The sequence below is a fragment of the Aulostomus chinensis genome, chromosome 2, assembly GCF_037954235.1.
Source record: "Aulostomus chinensis isolate RoL2024-O1b breed Wild chromosome 2, RoL_Achi_v1.0, whole genome shotgun sequence".
Lineage (NCBI taxonomy): Eukaryota > Metazoa > Chordata > Actinopteri > Syngnathiformes > Aulostomidae > Aulostomus > Aulostomus chinensis.
This window is the reverse complement of record NC_141321.1, coordinates 2173376-2199642: the sequence shown is the minus strand read 5'-3', so window position 1 is coordinate 2199642 and position 26267 is coordinate 2173376. Positions and strand designations below refer to the sequence as shown.

General features: G+C 46.2%; 3 protein-coding genes across 6 annotated transcripts; 2 read left to right on the top strand and 1 right to left on the bottom strand.

Moving 5' to 3' along the window:
* The first annotated feature begins 5528 nt into the window (after positions 1–5528).
* Positions 5529–7110, top strand: LOC147268776 (cilia- and flagella-associated protein 99-like). The gene is made up of 6 exons (XM_086192263.1): positions 5529–5983; positions 6076–6217; positions 6294–6388; positions 6577–6683; positions 6775–6901; positions 7015–7110. The coding sequence occupies exons 1-6, from the start codon at positions 5870–5872 to the stop codon at positions 7108–7110; spliced, it is 681 nt and encodes a 226-aa protein (XP_086048389.1). The 5' UTR covers positions 5529–5869.
* Positions 7111–7163: 53 nt separating this feature from the next.
* Positions 7164–10429, top strand: LOC147268775 (uncharacterized). Of its 4 annotated transcripts, XR_015119072.1 has the most exons (8): positions 7164–7389; positions 7522–7605; positions 7691–7779; positions 8033–8135; positions 8278–8866; positions 9033–9150; positions 9429–9820; positions 10043–10429. XR_015119072.1 is itself a non-coding variant. In XM_086222739.1 (5 exons), the coding sequence occupies exons 1-5, from the start codon at positions 7357–7359 to the stop codon at positions 9045–9047; spliced, it is 324 nt and encodes a 107-aa protein (XP_086078865.1). In that variant the 5' UTR covers positions 7164–7356; the 3' UTR covers positions 9048–9267. The 4 variants fall into 4 exon arrangements, 2 of the variants coding, with proteins under 2 accessions (XP_086078865.1, XP_086078853.1); XR_015119070.1 differs by having other exon boundaries at positions 8278–9150; XM_086222739.1 differs by lacking the exons at positions 8278–8866; positions 9429–9820; positions 10043–10429 and having other exon boundaries at positions 9033–9267.
* LOC147268774 (uncharacterized) lies at positions 10178–22218 on the bottom strand. The gene is made up of 3 exons (XM_086192250.1): positions 22099–22218; positions 20272–21324; positions 10178–10300 (listed from the first exon to the last, which is right to left on the bottom strand). Exons 1-3 carry the CDS (start codon positions 22105–22107, stop codon positions 10178–10180), a joined length of 1185 nt encoding a protein of 394 aa, XP_086048376.1. The 5' UTR covers positions 22108–22218.
* Positions 22219–26267: the final 4049 nt, after the last annotated feature.

Genomic DNA, 26267 nt, shown 5'->3' with positions numbered 1-26267 from the left:
TGAGTGCGGCCGCCACTGAGTGAATGATGTCAAATTTGAATCAAAGTGAATCCGCTCAGGCTTGATATTGGTCAGAAAATCAGCTTCAGTTTGAGAAGGTTTAGGATTTGTTTGTCTGATAATATTTGATGCTGCATTGAAAACCCTTCCTAATCATTAAAAGGCCTAAATTAAACCAATGAACCTCAGCAGCTGCTACCTACAGGAGCAGAAGCTCTCAGTCTGTTGTCATTTCAACTCCATCTATAAACCAAGCAGACGCAGGACAGAAACAAAACCTGGAATCTTCAAAACCTCCACTTTGAATGCCTCCAATGAAGGAACTCCAGCAACTTAAAACTTGGAAGTTTGTAAAAGTGCTTTTCTCAGCTGAAAATCTTGGCTTCCGGTGTCCTTCGTGTTGCGTTCATGTGCAGTAAAAAGATCCCTCCATTTTCTATGCTGCTTATCCGTTTGAGGGGAAGAAAAAGATTTCCTGGGTGAATCAATAAAGATGAGATCCATCTTTTCATCATCAGAGGTCCTCCAGGTTGGGTTCTTCATTGATGGCTGCTGATTTGATGTTGCTCCAAGTTTTGATTGCTGCAGTTCTCTGGTCTGTTTTCTGCTGCATGTTGGATTAAAGAAAAGCTCAGCTTTACTGACTGGATGTTGTCATCAATAAATCTGAAACTCACAAAAATGTTGAACAGTTTAGAGGAAAGAGAAAGGAGCCGTGGAAGAAACAATAGATTTCATCTGGTGTTGTGCAGGTAGAAAGGAATCCATTTTCTGAGAGGATTTTTGGTTCTGAACAAAGATGCTCCTCTTGATGTGCTGTGTTTCTGAAGAAGGGTTTGATGAGCTGTTGAGCCTGGTTTGTCATGTCTGGATCAAAGTGAGTGGAAAAACTAGGATTGAGTTTGGAAATTCCTACTTGAAGGAAAAGATGGGCTTTGAAGCAGCAAATGAGTTCTTGGTCAGACGTTCCAGGACATGTTGCTGTCAGCAAGTGGAGAAACTGGGGTTTGGTTCCTCTCAGAATCACATGATCAGAACAGGAAGTGGATCAACTTGACTTGGACTCTGGGTCGGTCCACAGGACCAAAGACATCTCTGGTTGATGTTGTTCTTTAGATGTGTTGATTCTCTACCAAGTCAATAAAAACAGGATCTCCGTTCTCCACCAATCAAGACTTTTCTTTCTTAGGATTTCCAGTCTTGAACCACTGATCATTACTCACATTGTCTGGTGCAGGCAAGACTGATGTTCCCAGTTTAACTGACATTTGATCACATTATTATTACTATTATTATTATTAATAATAATAATAGTAATAATATTGTTATTATTATTGTTATTATTAATAATATTGCTATTATTATTATTGATATTGTTGTTGTTATTATTATTGCTATTACTATTATTATTACTACTACTATTATTATTATTATTATTATTATTAATGTCATCATTAGAATTCCTGTTGTATTTGTCTAAATGTCTCCATAGTCGTTTATGGATTATTACCATTATTATTATTCTTCCTCCCACTCCTTGTCTATTTTCCACTCCTCCCACTCTTCCTCCTCTTCATCTCCCTCCTGCCATTCTTCCATCCCCACCTCCCATTCATTATCATTTCTCCATCACCCGTTCTTCCTCCTCCGAACCCTCCACCTCCTCCCACTCTTCATCTATTTTTTCCTCCTCCCAATCTTCCTCCTCATCCCATTCCCCCTGCTTCCTTTCTTCCACCTCCTCCCATCTTTCCCTTTCCTCTTCTGCTCCTCTCATCTCCTCCTCTTCCCTCTCTCTCTTCTTCCCACCCTCCTGCTCAATACCTGTCCACTGCTCTCCTTCCACTTCCCCCTCCTCCCACTCTTCATTCTGTTTTTCCTCCTCCCCATTCTTCTGTCCTCATCCTCTCCCTTCTGCCCTTCTTCCACCCCCTCCTCCAGTTTATCATCCTTCTTTCTCCTCCCCATTCTTCCTCATTATATCCCTCCAACTCCCTACACTCTTCATCTATTTTTTTCCTCCTCCCATTCTTCCACCACCTACCCACTTATCCTCCTTGTTCTCCTCCCAATCTTCCTCCTCATCCCATCCCCCTGCTTCCTTTCTTCCACCTCCTCCCATCTTTCCCTTTCCTGACTCTTCTGCTCCTCTCATCTCCTCCTCTTCCTTCTCTCTCTTCTTCCCACCCTCCTGCTCAATACCTGTCCACTGCTCTCCTTCCACTTCCCCCTCCTCCCACTCTTCATTCTATTTCTCCTCCTCCTCATTCTTCTGTCTCCTCATCCTCTCCCTCCTGCCCTTCTTCCACCCCCTCCTCCAATTTATCATCCTTCTTTCTCCTCCACCCATTCTTCCTCATTATGTCCCTCCAACTGCTTACACTCATTTATTTTCTCCTCCTTCCATCCATGCATTGGGATTAAAGGAACTGCCCTAAAATGGTTTAAGTCCTACTTATCTGACAGGTTTCAGTTTGTTAATGTTAATAATGACTATTCAGAGTATAGCAGAGTTACATATGGTGTACCACAGGGTTCAGTTTTAGGACCGATTCTCTTCACTCTTTACATGCTCCCATTAGGTGACATAATCCGGAAGCACTCGATCAACTTCCACTGTTATGCAGATGACACACAACTTTACTTGTCGATGGAGCCAGACGACACAAGCCAGTTTACTCATCTGCAAGACTGCCTGAAAGACATTAAATCCTGGATGTCCTCTAACTTCTTAATGCTAAATTCAGATAAAACTGAGGTAATCATTTTTGGACCTAAACACCACAGGGATACACTCTTGAATCGGATCTCTACTCTAGATGGCGTCACCCTAACTCCGAGTACAACTGCAAGGAACCTTGGGGTCATTTTTGACCAGGACCTTTCCTTCAGCTCCCACATAAAGCATGTGACTAGGACTGCCTTCTTCGCTAAGATTAGGAATATCCTTTCCCAGAGTGATGCTGAAAAACTGGTGCATGCATTTATCACTTCTCGGCTGGACCACTGCAACTCTCTCCTGTCAGGATGTCCTAAATACTCCCTAAAGAGTCTCCAGCTGGTCCAGAACGCTGCAGCGAGGGTTTTGACGGGAGTTAAGAAGAGAGAACACATCTCTCCCACTTTAGCTTCTCTCCACTGGCTTCCTGTAGGATCTAGAATCGACTTCAAAGTCCTTCTGCTGACTTATAAGGCTCTCAATGATAAAGCTCCATCCTATTTGAAAGAGCTCATTAGTCCCTACTGTCCGACCAGAGCACTCCGCTCCCAGAATGCAGGTCTTTTAGTGATTCCCAGTATCAATAAAAACAGACTGGGAGGTAGAGCCTTTAGTTACCGGGCTCCTCTACTGTGGAACCAGCATCTCTCCATGGGTCAGAGAGGCAGACACTTTAACTACGTTTAAGTCCAGGCTTAAGATTTTCCTTTATGACAGAGCCTTCAGTTAGGACTGGTTCAGGTAGCTCTGAACCATTGATAGCTATGCTGCTACAGGCTTAGACTGCTGGGGGACACATCAGGTTACATGGAGCCATTCCCTCCTCCCCTCTCCTCTCCTCTCCTCTCCTCTCCCCCTCTCTCCTCCTCTCCTCCCTGCACATTTTTGGAACTGTCATTACCATTACTTGTTGCACTTTGTAGTTTGGCCTTGGTGTCTCGCATTCTCTCTGTGTTTCCACAGATCCACCAGAGCCCCAACCGCCGCCTGCATCGCCCCCCCCCCCCTTTATTCCCTACTGTTACACCGGCCTGCGCTCCCCTTCCATGAACCAGTCTGCCATCCAGTCCCCCATCAAGCTGGCTTGCTCTCCCTGCCTCCCCTTCCAGAAGCTTCCTTCTTCAACTGTTAACATTTCCATGTTTCATTTTGTATTGTAAACTGTTTTCTTGTCTGTAACAACATCTACTGCACGTCTGTCCGTCCTGGGTGAGGGATCCCTCCTCTGTTGCTCACCCTGAGGTTCCTCAGATTTTTCCCTGTTAAAAGGGTTTTCTATGGAGTTTTTCCTCAGTCGATGTGAGGGTCTCAGGGCAGAGGATGTTGTTATGATGCCGTGTGAAGCCTTTGAGACAAACTGTTTGGGAAAACGGGCTCTACAAATAAAATTGCCTTGCCTTGCCTTGCCTCCTCCTCTCAGCAAATCTGGCATGGACCGTTCATGCATACATGACTAATACAACTCTTAGTATTAACAGCAAAAACACTTTTCAATAAAGATGTGAAAAGACTCTGACCTGACTGGAGCCGCCTTTGCACACTCTTAAACTTCACGGAAGAACGTCATGCATTGCATATTCATGACATGCAATTTGCTGTTCAACTTGATAGTTAGTTGAAGCACACATTGTTGTGATATTACTTTGCACAACGTTCTGCTCATTTCATTTCAGTGTACACTGAAGCGTGCCTTGTCAACTAGCACTGAACTTCTCTGGGAACGGTGGAATGTTACTGCAGTTGTATCGCGGTCAGTGTAAATCCCTCCGTTCCAAAATATTTGGTTCCTATCATCAATCTTTGGTTCAGGTGTTGGTGCAACCGGGCCCTGAAGATGTAACCAAGGTCTGAGTGTGCCTACGTAGGAATTAGGAAAGTGTGTGAAACGGGAGATCAAAATGACCTTGTTTGCTCCTTTCCGCCATTTCATCTGAGTGAGCGCGAGAAAAAAATCCATGGCTTCAAATCCATCGCGTATGGAAGACGTGCACTTTTAATTGGTTGTCAGTTCCCTGTGAGTCCTGTGTATCGTAGCAACGAGCACAAGACTGCTGTGGTGAATCCAGTGGGGAAGTAGATCTCCTGTATCCTTATTGGTTATTATTTCCTGTGAGTCTGTGTGTCTCCATGTGATCCAGTTATTATTTGATGCAAATTCTAACCGGCTCAGCCAAAGCTGAAAGGCGGCTCAATTTGGCTTACAAAATTATTGGCTGGCTGCGGCTGAAATTCTTAATGGTGCAAATGGCGGCGCCTGGCGGGGTCTAACTGAAGCTGTCAGGTGAGGCTTGCTATGAGCACCAGCTGCCCGATAATGTTTTGCAGCTTTTTGGCACATCAGCTGCTTTCTCACTTCAGTCAGCTCCCTCAGTTGCTGAACCTGCCATTGACAGCCTTGACCAAAAGGATGATGACCCACTCTTTCTGTGAGCCAGCGAAGGCTGTGTGTGTGTGGATGGAGGTCTGGGAAAACAACAAAACACTGAACCTGCGTGAGGGCCAGACGAACACCACTGTCTCACATTGCCGCTGACAGCTTTTTCTTTTGTCTCTTTTTGGTCCATTTAGATTTCGATTGTACAAAATGTTTAAAATGTTAGAGTTAAAATGGTTTTACTGGGATTTGCTGTTGTTTAAAACCTCACAAAACTTTAAAAAAACAAACAAACAAACAAAACCAACCCCCATGGTTGGTAGGTGGTCAAGTTGAAGAGGTTCTCACTGGCAGTTTGTTTGTGTAAACATTGACAGTGACAAAAATGCAGCACAGGAACAGAATCTTTGGCATGGCACAGAGGTAGAGAGGCCATCTAGCAACTGAAGGGGATCAGACTTCTCATGGAGTATCAGAAAGATCACTCGTTTTACTTTGTGCTTCTTCCAAAGTTGGAAAACTGCAGTTGGAGATGTGACATGGTGGAACTTCTGAGACTCCATACAACAATTTCAGATTTTCTACAACTGACACATTCACGTTGCAGGAATATTTTGCTGGAACATCCTGCAGTTTTGTTGTGTAGCATTGATCTGAACCAGCTTTTAGCTTGGTTACATTTGTCTTTGCATCGGTGCTGGAAAGTCCGTGTCTTTCATCTGCTATGAAAAGTCTTTCTCTTCATTGATCATTCTCTCACTGCAGGTAAAAATAGAATGGCAACTATGTATGGAGCACTTGTCAAAGAGGCCATTAAGGTCTTTGATAAGTTCACCCCAGGCAAACATCAAGTGGAGAACTTCCTGAAAGATGCTTCAGAGGACCTGAAGGTACACCAGAGGGATTAAATAGCTGCTAGCAAGCTCAGATGCTGATCGTCCACCATATCAACTCAGCAATATCACGTTGGTTTTTGTTGTAGAAAAGGGGAACCCAGCAGCAGAAGTTTGTGCTTGATGTCATTTCTGGATGTATTGAGCACAAAACCCTGGTGGACCTGGTGATCGATGACTTCTATGGCCAAAATGGAAAGATACCCAAAAGTCATCGCAGCCAGCTCGCCAGTAAGTAAACGGCACTTTTTCATTTCAGTCAGAAAGAAACAAAATGGCGACTGACGTACTTCTATTGTTTTGTCAGTTATCTGTTACCTGGCCACATTTGCCTTGGATGAGATTGGACTTCGACGCTTTGACATCATTGTCAAGGCATTGGACTGCAAAAACATGCATGCTGTAAGAACATCAATTTGATCAAGAATACATTTTTCCATCAATAAGACTGTACTACTTTAATGTACAAAAACTTGGTCCTTCATCCGATAGTACCAGTGATGGTGCATTTCATGGATGAGGCACTGGAAAGAAGGAACTGTCTCGTGCTCTTTCATGGAGAATGGTTTTGTTCATGTGTTCTGTTCTAGTTCCTGAGTTTCTTTTCCTCATACCTCACCACATGCATCCAAGAGAAGTGGAGCAGTGTGAGTGATGCTGCCCATGTGGAGGAGAAGTTAATTGGTCCCCTGTTGAGGTGAACTAAACTGTCTGTGACCATTTTGAAGAAATCAGTTGTTTTAAAGGCAAGATACAGTATGAGGCAACACGTTTATTTTCTCCTTCAGATGGCGACCTGAGATTAATAAAATTGTAGTCCAGCTTGCAAAGCAGTTTCCCAAAGGGCATCAGGTCAAGAAGGTGCCAAAAAACCCCACTGAGCCCCAGGGGGTCCCTCTCACCCATCCCAAACCAGTAAGACCCATTTATTTCCTTTGAATATTTACAATTAGATGTGTACATGCATTAGATTGCATATTAATAGAGGGTGTATTGGATGTATCACTAAAATGATTGTTGTTTGCTAGATACCAAAAAGCACTTACAAGGCTCCAAAAGAGTTGAGATATTCCAGCGGATCAAGCAGCAGAACCGTAAAAAGACGGAGGTACGATGTCAGCTAATTATCATCCCCTGACAAAACTGTGATATCTGAAAGGCCTAAATGATCGTCAAGAGATTCTGTGTCACGAAGCAGCTGACACATGTACACATGGACGTGTGCTTTCATTTGGTAGTCATTGTATCAGTCCCTGTGCTTCTACCTCCAGTAGATATTCAATGATTCCTTCTTCCATGGCGCTGTATTGATATCCAATCTGTTCCTCACTAAAGGAGCTGCTGCATCAGGCAAATGTGAAACAAGTCAGATGTGCAAATCCAATCCTGTGGATCGCAAAAAGGTAGAGACGTCTAAAAACATTCCTTTACTGGCAGTTACATCCAACATATTTTCTTATACATCAAATCACCTCCAAACAGGTCACTTTACAGCTTTTATTTACATATCTGCTTCATTGTCTTTCATCCCTCAGAAAGTGGAGTCCCAGATCAAGGAAGAACTGAGTGAAGAGCAGAAATTCAAGAGATTTTATAAAGAACCTCCTCCCAGTGATAAGGTGACGTCTACGATCAGTTCTTTTTCTGTCTCCAGGATGATTTCTTTCCACGTGCATCAGTTAACAGAACTGTTGATTCTTTCAGAGAGACAGCAACACCTTTAAGCCCACCAAAGCAGGCACGCTGAGAAAAGAGGCCATGGAGGTCCGTCAGGATGAAGGGGAACTGCAGAGGTACGGCATGGTGCTTATTTTCAGCCTGTTAGAGGAGGGTTCTCAGTACGACCAGTGTCTGGAACAGGACACTGCTGGATACGACAGAACTGAAAACTGTGATTTCTCAGTGGGAATTCTTCCCGCTGGCTGGTCCAATAATACCTGGAATGGATGTGATGCTCAACACTACTGTGTGTTACTGAATGGTCTGGTTTGGTGAATTCTTTGAACCACATGAAGTGAAGAGTAATTTCTCTGTGTGTTGACCCAGAATTCAGTGCCTGTTGGAGGGGGCAGGTGATCGTAATCGAGGGCACATCACCACCAAGGAGCCAGTTAGGGACCAGAAGGCTCCTCAACTCCAGGAAAAAGAGGTGGGTAAAGACCAGTAGACAGTTGGTGAAAATGAAGGTTACACAACACAAACACAAGGAGGATTAGCCAGAACATTTCTGCTCTCTGAACACCTTTTTCAGGCAATTGAGTTTTGTGTAAAAATGTGCTCCTTGTGTTGAGAAAAGAGGGGGAAGAGGAAGAGGAGAAAAAAGAGCGTCTCAGGCAGAAGCTGCTGAAAGAGAAGCAGCAGGAGGAGGAGAGGTTGGAGAGGGAGACCCTAAAGAGGAACATGGCAAAGGCTGCTACGTATGGTGCCACAAGTGGGAGGACTGGCCATGGGGTCGCTGAGCTGTGTGGTGGAACTGGAGAGGGACAGTGTAGGATGGAGGAGGGGCATCTGTTGCGCCTGGGCGTGGTTCTCAAAGGGCAGGGTGGTGGGACTGATGGTTGTCAGCACAGTTTCTTGTGCGTCTAACCAATGTAACTCAAATGCTGATGACTTCTTAAGTGTTGTGGATTCATTTAACTTGGTTCATTTCGTCGATGGCCCAACTCATTGCCGTGTCCACACTTTGGACTTTATTGCCACAACTGGTTTGACTGTCACTTCTCTGGTCAGAGAGAGATGGGAATCTCACTTCACCTCTGTGTCCAAGTTCTTCCACCGACCTACAAACTGCTCCCAAACCTCAGTTATCTGATGAGCCCCCGGACTGATTCATTTTAGAGATGAAAAAAAATGAAGTAGATCAAAATGGCTTTGAACAAGGTAGGCATGGCTTCCATGATGTAAGCATAATTCTAAATATATTGATGGAGGAAAGGGGGGCAGCAGATGACGCATTACTGATGTTAGACACTGAAAAAGCTTGAGCTCTCGATTGTGCACTCCACGAATTCATCAATTGACCGTCAACACCACTTTGTCTGTCCAGGCTCAAGAGGAGTGAGGGTGACATCTGAAACCAGCAGCCTGCACCAGGGGCAGCTGAGGGTGCCCAGCAGCCCCTCATCAGCTGGGAACCAAGGCACCGTGTCACGGTCTACCACAAGGTTTACCGAGCACTGACCTCTCTCTCTCTATGTATATATTGTTTGTATTTATCTTTTGATAATTAAAAAAATGGCCTCCAGTCCTGTTTCATGGTTATTAGGGCCAAAGCTCAAAGTTACTTAGATTTGCTGGACACACTCAAACACTAAGAACACAAAATTGACACACAAAACAGTATCCCACACTAAAAATAAAACACATGGGGGGGAGGGGGGTCCAACCATTAAATACAAGGGGAAAAGTGACAAACTGTTTTTGCTTTGTTTTTTTTTACTAGGGCCTGAGCCTGGAGGTACTCTGGGGTGAAGACCCTATTATTGGGGCCTGAGCCTGGAGGTCCTCCGGGGCGAAAACCCTCTTATTGGGGCCTGAGCCTGGAGGTACTCTGGGGCGAAGACCCTATTATTGGGGCCTGAGCCTGGAGGTACTCCGGGGTGAAGACCCTATTATTGGGGCCTGAGCCTGGAGGTACTCTGGGGCGAAGACCCTCTAATTGGGGCCTGAGCCTGGAGGTACTCTGGGGCGAAGACCCTCTTATTGGGGCCTGAGCCTGGAGGTACTCCGGGGTGAAGACCCTATTATTGGGGCCTGAGCCTGGAGGTACTCTGGGGCGAAGACCCTCTTATTGGGGCCTGAGCCTGGAGGTACTCCGAGAACTCTGGCAAATCAGTAAGTGATTCAGATCATTGGAACACATGCATTTTTTTAGAGACGTGCATTTTTATTTTCTAAAGCTTGAAAGTTGAATCATGCTGAGTGTTTTTACAAATCTCTGTATTTTTAAATACACACATTTTGACACGTGAAGCTTGGAACATTGAAAAAAGCTGAATAGAACTCAGACATTTCTGATCTCTGATGAACCTTTTATACTTTTGTCTTGTGCTTCAGGATTCAACCGAATATCCAGAGGTCCCAGTCGAGGGAAACGACTGTCCAGACCCTGATAACCAAAGACAGAGTACAGAAAGGAGGACAGCAGACGCCTCACCAGAGACAGGTCATGAGAGCCAGACGTCCCTCTCATCATCTGGGTCTAGGGAACCACCCAGACCTGTTGAGGAACACCGGCGGCCCAGATTTAGCTGCAAGTACATCTTCAGAGATGTTGATGTTAACCTGCACTGTGGGAGACCTGCCTACTGGAACCTGGACAAGGAGACAGAGTAAAATAATCTTCATTCACATTGTAAGTTGGCAGTTTGGTATCATGACACGGTTCATGATCGCCTGGTACGGTATCAAAGAGATCATCAAGCATTGACCTCTGTCTTTGTCTCTGTCTATTTTTGTATTTTACATTTTGTTTATATTTATTTTTGATCATTAAAGATGGATCCTGTAAAATGATGGCCTCCAGTCCTGTTTCATGGTTCTGTATCAGAAGTGATTTGGGTCTTGATTGTGTTTTATTTACATTTCTAGGGGAATTATCTAAATGACTTTGGTTTTTATTGTCTTAAATACATTTCCAGGTTAATGATCTTGTTCATATTTTTACTCCATGGAACCCCCAGTCCATGGGGACTTGTTCTTCCCCTCACTAGAAGAGGTCCAGATGTATGAACATGATGATCAACAACACTGGTGATGAAGGGAACTTCAGCCAATCTCAGGTCCCACCACTGTTTTTTCATCTCCGCGGGGGTGCGACATTCTTGCACAGCAAGACATTCTTCTTCGTTGGTCTTCTGCTGAGTCCAGCCCTTCAAGGTCTTCTGGATGGCCTGTTGTTTTTCTTGTTCCCTGATTCCCATGTGATTGTCAGCCTCAGCTGGACGAGGCGAATGCAGCATTCAAAGAAATTGGAACTTTATTGAATCCAGATGTTGGACTTAAAACTGCCACTCTTGACAGTTGAGCTGAGAAAATTGTTGAGTGCTGTAAGGCAGCAGTTGCTTCTTCTAAACTGTGCAGGTACCGGTGCCAATGTACGTATCCGATACCATAATTACATAGGAGACATGTGCTCCTTTTAGTGAATTGATATGTGACTGAACTTTAAGTGGACATTTCATTGTTTTCCTCCGAGATGTGTTTAACCATGCACTCATTGTTCTGATGGTTTTGTTAGTAGTTGTGTGGATCGGACTGAGCAGAAAAAGTGGTTTGAAAACATCTCAAGAATTCTAAATGCACTGAAGCTGGAAATGTAAAGAAGTTCTGTCATATTAAGACCTCAGTGAAGAAGGGTTGAGTAGAAAGTTGTTGAAGTAAACAAAGGCTGTCCCTCCATGACAGTTCTGTTCTGTATGTTTCATGTTTTGGGGAGAAATCAAAGTTGTTCTGAACCCAACTCATGCAAGTGGTGTTGATGAACAAGACAAACATTTCCAGTGTTTTCAGTTGGGAGTCCAAAGTTGTAAGAAAATTCCATCTGGACTTGATCCTAGAAACGGTGGAACAGGAACACAAATACAGGGTGTTGATCCAACATGTTTGTCCCAAGTTGGAAGGACATTCTGCTAATATGCTACATGGAGCCTTCAAAATGGAGCTGGACGTCATCCTGGGAACTGAGGAGCAGCGACACTCATTCATCATGTTAATTCAACAGATTTACATTCAGGTCACTCCACAGAGTTGTTTCTTGTGAAATGAGATCATTTTATTGAGCTGGAAATCATTTCCAGAAGTTTATTCGTTCTGAGAACAAGTTCTTTGTTGAGTGAACAGATACAAAGTACGGTGTGTTGTTGAAGCTTCTGAGATCTCAAGAAAGGATGCGTCTTCTGAAGTCTGGCCTTCAGACGATGTGTCTTGTAGGTTGATGTGGGGAGTCCCTCCCTTTGTCTTCCAGCCTCTTTAAAAAGCAGATTCAGCCTATGAAGTCGTAGCACCTGTGCTCTTCTCAAAAGCCAGGCACCACAACGAGGTGGAGGGGGAGCTGGAGTCTATCCCCGCTACCCTCAGCAAGAGGCGGGGTTCACCCTGGATGGGTCGCCATCAATCAATTTGATTGGCTCGGCTGTTGATGACGCTGCTGTGGTTTTAACTACATCAGCTGTGCACCAATGATTTATCTTTTTTTTTTAATTAGAATTTTAATTGAGGGCGGCACGGCGACACTGGGGGCCTGAGCCCTCCCTGCCCTCGCACAGCGCGGTGGTGGGCCCTCAGCCCGGATCTCCGGACAGTGCCCCTTGGTGCTCCAATCTGACACCTGGATCAGAGAGGCTAGACTCCCTTTCAGCTGGTTGCAGTGGTGACGGGGTGGTCAGCGGGGCCAGTCTGGAAGTTGGCCCCCTGCATGTCTGGCCCATTCCTCAGCCCCTCTCATTGCCTCTCTGTCCCATCACATCACATCTTATGTGTCACTAGGCCTTGAGGGGCTGGACCCCCTCATTTTAATCACATCGTAGACATTTAGGCTTTGGGGGAGTGCATGAGGATGTACTGGGAGACTCTGCCGTCTGCAACCGGCGGGGCTCCCATGCCCTGGGTGCCTCCGCCAATTTGAACTACATTCTAGTCATCCACATCATCACATCTACATTCCCATGCACGACACGCACCCTGCACACATGTTGGGATGGGGGGTGCAGCTGGGGCAGGGAGTGGGTCCAGTGCTGCCTCCTTTGCTAACTGCACCATTGCAGGCCTGGGGGCCTGGCTGGGGCTCTTTTGGAGGGGGGGGGGGGTTGGTCCTCTTCCCGGCGTGGTGGTTGGGCTGGGGTTGGTCACGGGCCCTGCTGTTGTGCAGTGGATCGCTCGCTGGCGGTTTCACTAAGTCTGAGGTGCCCTGGACCGTATCAGTATCTATGGACTACTCAGCCCCTGTATGGAGGAAGATGAGAGTATGATTGTTTTGTCCGGGAATGGTGGTCCTGGGCGTACGTGCCTTCGACTCACCCCGGCGGGTGGGCTGGGCCTCTCAGGGGAGTGGAGGGTCCCAGCTGGGTGGCTGGTGGTGCCCTATAGCCTGAAGCCCGCCTGCTCTGGGGGGAGGGGGAGAGCAGGGGATGAGTAGAGGGGATGGGGATTGTGGGTTGGGGGGGGGGGGTAGCTCTGTTCGGGGGCGGTGGGCCGGGTCGTTGTGGTGGGCTGTGGCTGCCCCGCCTGGGTGTGGGGTGTGGGTGGGTGTAAGACTCGCCGCTGGCGGACCTCTTGGGGGGCTCTGGTCGGATCTCAGGCCAGAGGGGCCCTGTGCCCCTGGGCTCTGCTCATGCTGTGAGCATGCTGCTTTGTCTCCCCCCTCCCCCTTGTCTTCCCTATCCTGTCCTTGTTCTCTCTTCCTATCCACTCCTGAGCCTCAGTCCGGTCGCTTCATCAATGAACCAGTACCATTCCTAATAAAGTTAAACACAAATGGCAATAGGAGGAGTTTATCAGATTCCTCCTATGCAGAATAAAACTGCTTCAGTACAACAAGGCACCAGGAACATTGATGCTGCTTGCCCCAGCTGCTGAACAGGACAGGTTTAAAAAAATAAATAAATCAATAAATAATTCTGCCCTAAGGAGGGGTAGATTGTTCATGTTTGTTTCAATCCAATTAAAGACCGTCTGCCAATCACTGAAATGTCTTTTGTTGTTTACCTGGATTGCTCTGACACCTGCAACCTTGACTCTTCCCTCTGCTGCCTGTGCGTTGAAGAATCCTGACTCTATGCTGCATCACATTGTCCCACATTCACCATTGAATGCTTTTATTCTTTTTGCCACAGGATTCAGGCATTTTGTGATTAGAAAACTCTTTAATGCTTGTTTTTAATATCTGCTTCCTGCTTTTTCTCTGTACTATATAGCAAGAATGTCCTCATTTCTTTTTCCTAGATACAGCAAGGTTAACACCATCTTTTTCTGGTGTTTGTTTTTGAAGGGAGGCACCACTACGTTATTTGCCAATGCCGTTCGTATGGTTTCTTTCTTCTTCTCTTATTTTGAAAGTGTTTCTCCTGCTGTCAGAAGCAGATTCGTCTCTAAGGCGCTAACTCCTCTCCAGCTAAGATGTGTTTCTGCTGGGTGTTTGGTGATCTGATGCCTCACCTTGACATAATTCACATGGTTTACACCTTAAAGCAATGATTAACAACGGTTTCATTATTAAACGCACGGCTACAAAAACAACCTTCTCACTTCCATCCATTGTCTTCCGCTCATTCTTGTTAAGGGTCGCGGGGGGTGGAGCCTATCCCAGCGGCAACGGGTGAGAGGGAGGGTTCACCCTGGACAGGTCACCAGTCCATGGCAGGGCCAACACATAGAGACAGACAACCATTCACACCTACGGTCAATTTAGAGAATCAATCAGCCTCGTCCCCTCTTGATGTCTTTGGACTGTGGGAGGAAGCTGGAGTACCAGAGAGAACCCACACAGGAACAGGGAGAACATGGAGACTCACACAGAAAGATCCTGTGCCCAATCGGGGACTCGAACTCAGAACCTTCTTGCTGTGAGGCCACAGTGCTGACCACTGCACCACCGTGCAGCCGATCTTCTAACTTGAGAGGGAAAAATAGCTTCTCACCTTTGTCCAGGTAGTTCAAGTCAACTCTGTAAGCTAATAGTGATTCCCGCCGAGCGCAGCGATGTGCAAGAAGATGAGGCAGAACGTCTCACCAGGCACCCTGGAACCTCCTGTACTGATGGAGAAAAAAACGGGACCTTTGTAGTCGTTCAGAAGATGAGGAGATCCTGGTTCATGGAGTTGCATTGAGGTTTTAAACCTTTGGCTGCAAGAGGATGAATCAAGGATGAAGCCACCCTCATGGGTGGTGGTTTAAAATGACATTAAACTGCTCAGATAATGTTGGACATCAGTTCTGTGGTCCACATGGAAAATCCTGTGAGCCTCAAGTGTTTCTGTGTTCAGAACAAAATACCAGCCTAACACAGCAGTGGAGAGTTCAGAGAACAAATGGACTGCATTCACACTGCAGAGCTGAAAACGTATTCACTGCCAAGCATCAATGCGGTGGCAGCATTCACCCATGCAGTCACTGAATCACAAAGGTTTCTCTCTGTTTTGATCATTTAGAAATCGTCATTGTTGACGCTCCAGTTTTTGCTTCTCTAAAAGAAAAACCAGCGTCACAAATGGGATTCATGTTGTAGCCTGACTGTTGCTGTTTGCCTGAAGGTTTTCTTCTCTGCTTCCTCTTCATCAACTGTTCCTGTTTGCACATCCGTTCATTTTTCTACAAAAGGGAAACTCACCATGAAGTTCCATCCTCCTACAGGCTGCTAGCATGGATGCTGTCCACAGGAACGTCACATTTTTGCCAACAATCAGTGTTTAGTTCGTTTTGTTGTCATTAGTACATTTCTTTTCAACTGAATATACAAAACTGTGTCATTGCAGCTCCAGAAACTCCATGCTGTTGGCTACAAACCAATACGTCTTCTTGGAAAGAAGAAGAAGGAGCAAACCAAGTGTGAGATCCTGACCCCTCGCTGCAGACGTGCTGCCTTTGCCAAGACTGCCTGCAAAAAATAGGCTCATTTTATGAGTACCTTAGTGTGTATAGATGTGGTTGTGTGTGTGTGTGTGTGTGTGTATCCACAATATCCACCCATGTATGTCAGTCCCAGTTTAATAATCTCATGTCTGTGGCACCATTCACATGTAAATGATGTCTAGAATCCATTGGAGTGTCCAGTTAAAGGACTCAGCTCAGGCTTTCAGGGCAAATGTCCATTCACTCACATCAGAGACACCAGGACATGAAAGCGTCCATCACAAACCTGGGGGTAAAGATGGACCCTGACCTCAACTTGGCAGCCAGATCGCTTCTGTCATTAAATCCAGTTTCTACCACTGGAGGCAGCTAAAATAAAACCGGTTCTCTCTAGGCAGCATTTGGAGAGAACGGAAGCTCAGAGGGGATCGTGCCTTTGCTGTTGCAGCCCCAAACTCTGGAATAAGCTGACTCAGCATATCAGACAGGCCTGTTCTCTGTCTGTTCTTCAATCCCATCTAAAGACCCACCTCTTCTCCTTGGCTTTTAACACTCAGGAGGAGGTTGACTACCTTTTAGTTTATGGATTCTATTTGCTTTTATTTGATTGTACAGTGTTTTCTCTCTCTTTATTTTTATCTCATCGATTTGACTTTTTGTTTGATCTTATTTCATTCTGTTTCATCCTACTGACTTCATTGTTTTATTGTGCTTCCGTTGTGTTACTTCATGTATTTTTATCTGGCTGTACTGCACTTTGGAACCCTTGTGTTTGTTTCAGTCGTGCTGCTTCAATCAAATGGATTGGATTTGAACAGGGAAGACAACTGATTAGATGAGGAATTTCCAGCTGCTCATCATAATATGAGCCCAGCTGATGTCACATCCCATCAGCTTCCCATCTTTGCTGTCACAGCTGCTGATGTTGTCCTACATGACAACAACATTTATTACCTGGTGCTTGTTGTGAGCCCCAATTATTCCATCATTTCCTTGAACTTTGAGACGATGGAGTCCAACCCTCCTGATAAAGTCTGCTGAATATTTCATCAGGTCTTTCTCACCATCACACGTAGCATCAGAGAATGGGATTCACCAGGATGGCTGCTTGTGGATGTGGCACCTTGAGAGTTTCATCACTGGAACGACTGGTTAAGATGTAGAAATTGTTAGTTCTCACTGATCAAGTTGGAACCTGATCAAATGTGTAGATTTTGCTAAGAGTAGAAACATTAGTCAGTAACACAGGCGCGTAGCTTTCACTTGAGTATGAGGGGGAACTCAAAATGAGGCGGGGAAAATTTTGAGTTTCATACATTTAATTTCCTGCATTCTGGTGGATTCTTAGACACCCGTTTTCCCTTTTATCAGGCGCGCCGCCAGGATTCAATCCTGCCACTCCCGGTATGCGCACACAAATCTACCGTATCGTACGTGCACACTCACTGTTACCATTTGGAGGTCAATTGAAAAAAAGACAAATTGCCAGTAGGAACAGTAGCTAGACGTTAGAAGATAGCCGTCGGTGGTAAACTCAGGCAGTTACCACCAACGGCTTGTGACAAGGTAGCCCAGGCAATGCACTGACAGGGCTACCCAAAACCGGGCTAAGCTAGTTAATGTTAGTCTAGCTAGCTAACTTAGCTATGTTACTCCAACACAGAGGGGACCCAAGTCTGATCACTTTGAAGCAAAAATCCTTCCGATTTATTACATCGGATTTTGTAAACACTCAAATAAGTACCAGTGACTTTACTGTAGCAGGCTAACGTTCGGTCCATCTGTTTCAGTGAGTCAGTGAGTGTTTACAGAATTGCCATTATTAAAATTGGGTTATAACAAAAAAATGGAAGGTCTAATCCTTCCATGGATGGTTGCAAATGATTCCTGGTGCAATTTTATACAAAGGAGAGTTGGATTTATGGACTTTTTGAAGGATTTCTGAGGGAATTCAGAACTTACATCATCAGATGGGGAGCTCTGGCTCCTACTCCATAGTAGCCAGACGTGACTGCTAGCGAAAGCGAAGTGCAGGGGGAGATTGGAAAAGGCGGGCCAAGCGACAAAAATGGTTTGTTCCAAAAGAGGGGTGTATGAATTTTCTGAAAACCACTTAAGCTATATCTAACGCATAATATGACTGTTCAGAGCCTTTGTGCTATTATAAAAGCCTATTTTGGTGAAGTAGTTATCATTCATGGTATTTTGGGGGAGGGGGGGGCAAATTCACCTTTTGTAAATATTGTGGGGGACTTGTACCCTGTAACCCCCCCTGAATCTACGCCCTTGCAGTAACAGTTGTTACAATCATGAAGGAGAACTGTGCTCTTTCATGTCAATGCCAAACAGCCAGCAGGACACTGTAGGGAATCGAACCCCATCCCAGTAAACCAGGAGCACCATGACCAGTGTCTGTTTTTGCTTTTTGACACCACATGGAAGGGAAAGCAAAACCTGCAGTCGCAACAGCATCTGAGTGGTAGTGTGTTCTATTATGATGGAGGTGGAAGAAATGTTGGTCAGTGAGGATCATCTTAGAATCAGAGTTGGAGGTTGGAGTTTGGGGAGAGCAACATGTTTGATTGAAATGCTGTTGGACTGCAGGAAACGAAACCTAGAGAACAGAAATAGAGAGAGGAAAGGGAGAAGCTGCAGGAGGAGAGAGAAGGAGAAGCTGGAAGAGGGGGAGTGGGAAGAGGTGGATGAGAAGGAAGAATGGGAGGAGGAGGAGAAAGGAGATGATGAACAGGAGGAAGAATGGGAGGATTAGGAGCTGCAGGAGGAAGAAGGGGAAAAGGAAGATGGGGCGTAGTGAGGAGATGAGAGAAGGAGAGGAGCTGAAAGTGATGAAGAGGGAGGGGAAAAGGGGGGCTGAGTTGAGCAGGAGGAGGAAGAGTCAGAGGAAAGGGAGAAGGAGGAGGAAGGGGAGGAAAGAGGATGAGTTGAGCAGTGGGGAGGACAGAGGAGAATATTAGTGGAGCAGAAGAGGTAGAGAAGGAGGTCAGAGGAGGAGGAGGAAATAGGAAGCAGGGGAAGTGGGATGGGGAGGAAGATTAGGAGGAGAAAAAAGTGGAGGACAATTGGAGGAGGTGGAAGAATGGGAGGAGGATAAAATAGATGAAGAGTGTAAGGAGTTGGAGGGACATAATGAGGAAGAATGGGTGGAGGAGAAAGAAGGATGATAAACTGGAGGAGGGGGTGGAAGAAGGGCAGGAGGGAGAGGATGAGGAGACAGAAGAATGGGGAGGAGGAGAAATAGAATGAAAAGTGGGAGGAGGGGGAAGTGGAAGCAGAGCAGTGGACAGGTATTGAGCAGGAGGGTGGGAAGAAGAGAGAGAGGGAAGAGGAGGAGATGAGAGGAGCAGAAGAGTCGGGAAAGGGAAAGATGGGAGGAGGTGGAAGAAAGGAAGCAGGGGGAATGGGATGAGGAGGAAGATTGGGAGGAGAACAAGGAGGATAAGTGGGTAGGTGGTGGAAGAATGGGAGGAGGAAAAAAATAGATGAAGAGTAGGAGGAGGTGGAGGGGTAGGACGAGGGAGAACAGGTGATGGAGAAAGGATAATGAATGGGAGGTGGGGATGGAAGAATGGTAGGACGGAGATGAAGTGGATGAGTGGGAGGAGTGGAAAATAGACAAGGAGTGGGAGGAAGAATGAGTGGAGGAAAAAGAGGATGATGAATGAGAGGAGGGGGAGGAAGAAGAGGAGGATGCATGAGGGGAGAAGAAATAGTAGGATGAAGAGTGGGAGGAAGGGGAGGAGAAAGAGTGTTGAACAGGTGTTGAACAGGACGGAGATAAGAAATGAGGGGGAAGGAGGGAGGGGAGAGAAGTAGATGAGTGGAGCAGCAGAGACGGGAAAGGGAAAGGTTGGAGGAGGAGGAGGAAAGGAAGCAGGGGGATGAAGGGATGAAGAAGACTGGGAGGAGAAGGAGAAAGATAAGTAGGAGCAAGAGGATGATGAATGGGGGGAGGAGAAAAAAGATGAAGAGTGGGAGGAGGTGGAGGGGTAGAAGGAGGAAGAATGGGTGGAGGAGAAAGAGGACAATGAATGGGAGGAGGTGGAAGAATCATAGGGGGGTGAGGAAGAGGAGGAGTAAGAATGGGAGGAGGAGAAAATAGGTGAAGAGTGGGAGGACGTGGAAGAATGGGAGGAGGAGAAAATAGATGAGGAGTGGGAGGACGTGGAGGGGTAGAACGAGGAAGAATGGATGGAGGAGAAAGAGGACGATGAGGAGGTGGAAGAATTAAACAGTTGTGAGAAAGAGGAGGAGGAAGAATGGGAGGAGGAGACAATAGGTGAGAAGTGGGAGGACGTGGAAGAATGAGAGGAGGAGAAAACAAAAGATGAGTTGGAGGGGTAGAACGAGGAAGAATGGATGGAGAAGACAGAGGATGATAAATTGGACAAGGGGGTGGAAGAATGGAAGCAGGGGGAGGAGGAAGAAAAATTAGAGGAGAAGGACAAATAGGAGTGAACGGGAGGAGTGGAGCAGGAGTGATGGGAGTAACAGTGAGGGGAGGAGGGAGGGGAGAGGACCAGAGGAGTGGAGCAGAACTGAGGGGAGAAATGGCGAGGGGAGGAGGGAGGGGAGAGGACGAGAGGTGTGGAGCAGAAAGGAGGGGAGAAACGGCGAGGGGAGGAGGGAGGGGAGAGGACCAGAGGAGTGGAGCAGAACTGAGGGGAGAAATGGCGAGGGGAGGAGGGAGGGGAGAGGACGAGAGGTGTGGAGCAGAAAGGAGGGGAGAAACGGCAAGGGGAGGAGGGAGGGGAGAGGACGAGAGGTGTGGAGCAGAAAGGAGGGGAGAAACGGCGAGGGGAGGAGGGAGGGGAGAGGACGAGAGGTGTGGAACAGAAAGGAGGGGAGAAACGGCGAGGGGAGGAGGGAGGGGAGAGGACCAGAGGAGTGGAGCAGAACTGGGGGGAGAAATGGCGAGGGGAGGAGGGAGGGGAGAGGACGAGAGGTGTGGAGCAGAAAGGAGGGGAGAAACGGCGAGGGGAGGAGGGAGGGGAGAGGACGAGAGGAGTGGAGCAGAACTGAGGGGAGAAAAAGCGAGGGGAGGGGGGAGGGGAGAGGACGAGAGGTGCTGAGTGGCAGAGACGGGAAAGGGAAAGGTCGGAGGAGGAGGAAGAAAGGAAGCAGGGGGAATGGGATGAAGAAGACTGGGAGGAGAAGGAGGAGGAGAAGTAGGAGCAGGAGGATGATGAATGGGAGGTGGAGAAAAAAGATGAAGAGTGGGAGGAGGTGGAAGAATCATAGGGGGGTGAGGAAGAGGAGGAGGAAGAATGGGAGGAGGAGAAAATAGGTGAAGAGTGGGAGGACGTGGAAGAATGGGAGGAGGAGAAAATAGATGAGGAGTGGGAGGACGTGGAGGGGTAGAACGAGGAAGAATGGATGGAGGAGAAAGAGGATGATGAATTGGACAAGGGGGTGAAAGAATGGAAGCAGGGGGAGGAGGGGGAAGAATGAGAGGAGGAGGAGAAATGAGAGTGAATGGTAGGATTGGAGCAGGAGTGATGGGTGTAACAGAGAGGGGAGGAGGGAGGGGAGAGGACGAGAGGTGTGGAGCAGAAAGGAGGGGAGAAACGGCGAGGGGAGGAGGGAGGGGAGAGGACGAGAGGTGTGGAGCAGAACTGAGGGGAGAAACGGCGAGGGGAGGAGGGAGGGGAGAGGACGAGAGGTGTGGAGCAGGCTGGAGGGTCAAAGGAAGGACAGGAAGGGGGCGATCTCACCTGGGATCCTTCAGGTGCCGCCCTCCTGAGCCTCCGACGCTGTGAAGATGGAAACAAAGTGAACATCAGACTACAGCTGAACATCCAGGACACATGAAGACTATGGAGACATTTAGAGCAACAAGAGGAAGTCTGATGATGACATGAAGAACAATAATAATAATAATAAAAATCACAATCATAATCCTAATCATCATAATAATGATAAGCCGTTTCAATAAAAGTTTTAAGTTGCTGGAGTTCCTTCATTGGAGGCATTCAAAGTGGAGGTTTTGAAGATTCCAGGTTTTGTTTCTGTCCTGCGTCTGCTTGGTTTATAGATGGAGTTGAAATGACAACAGACTGAGAGCTTCTGCTCCTGTAGGTAGCAGCTGCTGAGGTTCATTGGTTTAATTTAGGCCTTTTAATGATTATGAAGGGTTTTCAATGCAGCATCAAATATTATCAGACAAACAAATCCTAAACCTTCTCAAACTGAAGCTGATTTTCTGACCAATATCAAGCCTGAGCGGATTCACTTGGACTGGTCTACCAACAAGTGAGCTGCTAGCTTGAATGAAGCACTTAACGGTAGGTTCCACTCATTCAGCAGAAACTGAACTCCTTATTTCGACAATAACTTTCACATTCAAGAATTTCATGTTTTATCAGAAAACTTGAGTTTCAAACAAAAAAAGCCTTCATATTCCAAGGAAAGCGCATCGGCGAATATGAACAATTTCGAAGCCTCGACAGTGACACAGAGAAACAAACCACAGAAACAACGAATCAACATAAAAACACAGAATTTCATCAAAACATGATCAAGCTCACCGGTGCCATGTTGGAAGCCACGAAATTCCTCTCAAAGTCGTTCTGTTCGCTTGAAAAAGTGAGGTTTGTGTAAAGATGTCTGTCAGCAGCTGAGAGCGAACTGACGCACCTGCGACTTTGCTCACGTGACGACGTTTGTTAACGGTCGTGTCGTATCGCGAATGACGCGCTTGGAGACCGAACATAGCAACCAGAGTTCGTCATCCTCTTCTTCTTCTTCTACGCATGTAAAAGTTGTAGTCTCGCGTTGACTGCGTCTGATAGGCAAATAAAGCTCAACAAATACCTGAGAATCACGGAAGAATATCTGACGTTCCTCAAGTGTTACATTTAGGATTCACTCGCTTTTCCAATCACCAGATGCTTTAAATAGCTATTTTATTGAATCACATGGAAAGTAGGAAGCTTTTTTGGGAAAGAAGCAAACACAACTTAACACAACTTGTTTCAGGTGCAAGAGGCAGCACCTGAAACAAAGTGGCTGTGCAGGGGGAGTTGTTAGGAGGAGTCAGACTGTAAGGCTCTATTTGTTTGGTGAGTGATGATGGAAATAAGAAGACAAGATTTTCAGGCTTGTTTTTAGACCCAAACTCCTTGATAACACAAAATAAATTGCTTTTATCTTCCATATTAGGAGCTGTGTTTTTACAGTGACCTTGTGACCTTTAGTGTGTCTGTTACTGGGCTCCATGTGCAGAGAGTCACTGCACTGAACTTGTGCTGGAGGTCTGAGTCCCTTTAAGTCAGGATCATAATTTCTATCTGGCCTCACAAAGTCCCTGTTACTAATGAAAACCCTTGGGTGGGAATCTTTCATCAGTTGAGGTCAATAATCTCAGCTGAACCACATCTTCCACCATCTCTCACTGTCTGTCTGATTGTGAGAGTCTGAGTGTCACGTACCACGGTTGGTGAAGCCTCCAGATATCAACCTACTGGAGTTCATTCTCTGTCTGGATTCGTCCACATGTATGACTTGATATTCAAAGCTAGCATGATCCCATGTTAATGAGCTCTGACTCAATGGAAAGGTGAAGTCTGACCTTTCCAGAGACACCAAGCTTGGTAATGTTGGACTTTCTGGGCCCAAACAGCCCTGGGAGAGTTGCCTCAGCTTTCAGCTGAATTCAGGGAGCAAAAAGCAGCAAAAACCTTCCTAAATCTGAACCTGGAGCAAACACAAGTCTCTGGTGCTTTCTCCCTGGACCAAGAGCAGAGAGGAAGTTCACAACTGAGAGATAAAACTGGAATAAATAGGAGGAGAAACTGAATGAACAATTAAGAGGGATAAAAAGGGGAGAATACGTCGTTAAATGAAGAACATTTATTTAAAGAAACATTTTGTATAAAAAACATTGATATTAAAAACATACATTAAACCATTACACTACAAATTCAACATTTTATTACCAATTAGCACTGAAAATGTTTTTATTATTTAAAACCAACAACAAAAAGCACTTTGGAATGAAAGGATAAAAAGTCAACTAATAAAACAAACAAACAACTGAAGGAACTTTCAAAATAAAAAAAAGGAAAAAAAAAACTAAATCTCAGTGAGATTCAATAAAAAAAAAACAACCAAAGAAAGTGAGTCAACTTTTCCCTTCCAGTTTGTTTTGAAATAAAGTTCATCTTAATTCTGTCTCCTCTCTTCTAATGGGGAACAAAAGGAGAACTTCAGAAAATAGACCTCTGGTTGTGGACCCTCCAGGGGCAGACCACATAGGGACAGCAGGCCAACAGAGCCACACATCAACAGTTCAAATAAGCAACTGGACTGAAAATGACATCAGACACATTAAACCACTGAATATAGAAAGCTCAGCCTAGACAGTCAGCGTGTGGTGGTCTTTAACCTCCTGGTTCAAAACCCTTGATCCTGCGTGACCATCATACACAGCTAAGAAGGACCAGTCGGTCCCACCAGGACCAGGTAGTCCCAGCATCATCTCTACCCACCATCCCTGCACAGAGCTCAGTCCATGGGGGGATCAGGTTTAGGGTGAGGGTCCATCCTGGGGTCCCGGTCCACCACCTGAAGGTCAACTTAACCCTCCGTGATCCTCTGGACCTCCCCTCCTGGGGTTGAACTGGCCCAGCTGGCTCATGTCACTGTGTATCCTGGAGAGCCGATCACACTGGCCATTCACGCCACCTTGGCCACTGGAGCAAGAGACAGGCAGCTGGGTGAGATGGGGAGGAAGTGGCTCAAACTGCCTTCTGGCCAGTTCCTGCTTGTCAGGCGTCACCATGTGGTCGCCAGCCAAGTCCACATCAAGACCTCCCCTGCAGATGATTGAGAGATCCAGATGTCATCATGGGGTAGGGTTAGGATGTTAGGAGTCCAGGGTTACAACATGGGACCCCTGCCATCTCCTCCAGTGTCCACAGCAATGTCCCTGCTCTCAGGAGAGAAAAGGCTGCATGGTCCTTCCAGCCCTGGAGCCCCAAATCCTCCCAGTCCCAAAGAGGCTGGTGAGTGTGACAGCACCTTTGTGGCTCCACAGTCCAACCATGATTCTCCACTGAAGCTTCATATTTGCTGGTCTTTTCATTTCTTTTTTAATATTTGAAGCAAACAAAACAAACTAAGGGCTCTTTCAAATGAAAGGATCAAAATGTGCAATGAAAATAACATCAGAACAAGATTCAACAAGTCAACAAAAGATGGTGCGCCAACTGAACATAAAAAGGAAAAGCAACCTTTCAACCTGAGAGGGCCAAGAAAACCTAGGAGCTGAAGGAACAGTTTATGGAGCAAATGACAACAAATAACAAGACACTGTGTTCTTGACCCAAGGGTCAACAAAGGCGGACCTATTCAAACACAGACCAGGCCTACAGTTCTCAGTGAGAGCCTTCATGCTGGTTTTAATATCCTACCTGCATGTTCCTGTCAAACCAAAAGGCTGAGCCCCATTGACAAAGGCCTGAACAGGGGGGTCTTCTTTTGCATGGAAACTATTTGGAGTTCCAGATTTCAACTTTCTTCCAATTCAAACTTTCTGCTTTCACAAAAGAGTAAAGTTTCCATTCTTCTGTCCTACCAGAGTGCACCGGCCAGCCTGTGGGGCTGTGACAGGGGAATAACCCAGGTTCAAGACTGGAAGCTGAGCTGTGGCTGAATGCATCAGTCGGTCCTGAACACTGCAGTCTGATGAAGACCATTCAGTCAGGAGCACTTCTGAGCTTCTTGGCCCTGCTGGTCCTCACTGGAAGAAAACTCCTATTAAATGTATTCGCTGATGGGTTTTGCCATTTTGACAAACGCTCAAAGGAATGTTTCCTAGCAACAATATGACAATACTATTAGTTGGCAATGCATCCTGGGAAATAGAAGTCTTTCAAACCAAAAGTGCTGAATCCCAACTTCAACCCTGTTTGTACAGGATTCCTATCACCTGGGACCTCTAGGATTGTAGTCATTGCAGGGGAGGCCTGCGATCTTCATCTGGTGCCAATGCGCCGTGTCTGGAATTTGGAAAGTAAAAATTCCAAATTCCTGCCATATTTTGCCAAACACAGACGTGCTGTGCTGATCTGCATCTCAGTGTTTGTTGTTGGAATTGCACGCCTTCTCTCTCTCTTTCCAGATGGAAACTTTGATTTGCAGTTTTGACAGCTTTTTAGGAGCAATTTGTAAATTACCAGATGTCCCCAGGTAGAGAGAGAGAGAGACAGAGAGAGAGAGAGAGAGAGAGCAGTACTTTACTGAGGCCTGGTTCAGGTTTCAAACACAGTGTTGAAGGAGGAGTTTTGGCCTCTCCTTCTGCCCAGGATGGTTCCACCTTAGTGGACAGGTTAACAAAACACTCATCAACTTAGTGTCCAGGTCGTGATGGCGACTGTCCAAAAATACTTTCAAAGGCTCAGAGCTCAGCACCGATTAATACCATCAACATCGTTCCTGCAGCTTTAAATGAGCCACATCGCTGACGTTCCTGCACTTTGATGTTTTGGAAATCTGCAAACCTCCTGAAATATTTGTTGACAGCTTCTGTGTTGTACTTCTACCTCTACAAGAGGACCTCGGAGTATCTGGGGGACCCTGGCCTCTACGAGGACTCACCGTGGCTGCGGGACATCTTCGCCCAGAGCACACAGTGATGTCACTACCACACAGAAGCATGAGTCCAATATATGTGTAGTACCACAGGCACAACAAG

What these genes read in the sequence shown, in the direction of transcription:
- LOC147268776 (XM_086192263.1), top strand. Translation starts at nt 5,870, where the DNA reads ATGGCAACTATGTATGGAGCACTTGTCAAAGAGGCCATTAAGGTCTTT. An exon ending in ATGCTTCAGAGGACCTGAAG is followed by an intron (nt 5,984 to 6,075) that starts GTACACCAGAGG and finishes TTTTTGTTGTAG; the next exon opens with AAAAGGGGAACCCAGCAGCA. An exon ending in ACTGCAAAAACATGCATGCT is followed by an intron (nt 6,389 to 6,576) that starts GTAAGAACATCA and finishes GTTCTGTTCTAG; the next exon opens with TTCCTGAGTTTCTTTTCCTC.
- LOC147268774 (XM_086192250.1), bottom strand. An exon ending in CTTTCTGCTCCACACCTCTC is followed by an intron (nt 10,301 to 20,271) that starts GTCCTCTCCCCT and finishes CTCCTTGTCCAG; the next exon opens with GTTCCAGTAGGCAGGTCTCC.
- LOC147268775 (XM_086222727.1), top strand. Translation starts at nt 7,357, where the DNA reads ATGTGCAAATCCAATCCTGTGGATCGCAAAAAG. An exon ending in AACCTCCTCCCAGTGATAAG is followed by an intron (nt 7,606 to 7,690) that starts GTGACGTCTACG and finishes TGATTCTTTCAG; the next exon opens with AGAGACAGCAACACCTTTAA. An exon ending in GATGAAGGGGAACTGCAGAG is followed by an intron (nt 7,780 to 8,032) that starts GTACGGCATGGT and finishes GTGTTGACCCAG; the next exon opens with AATTCAGTGCCTGTTGGAGG.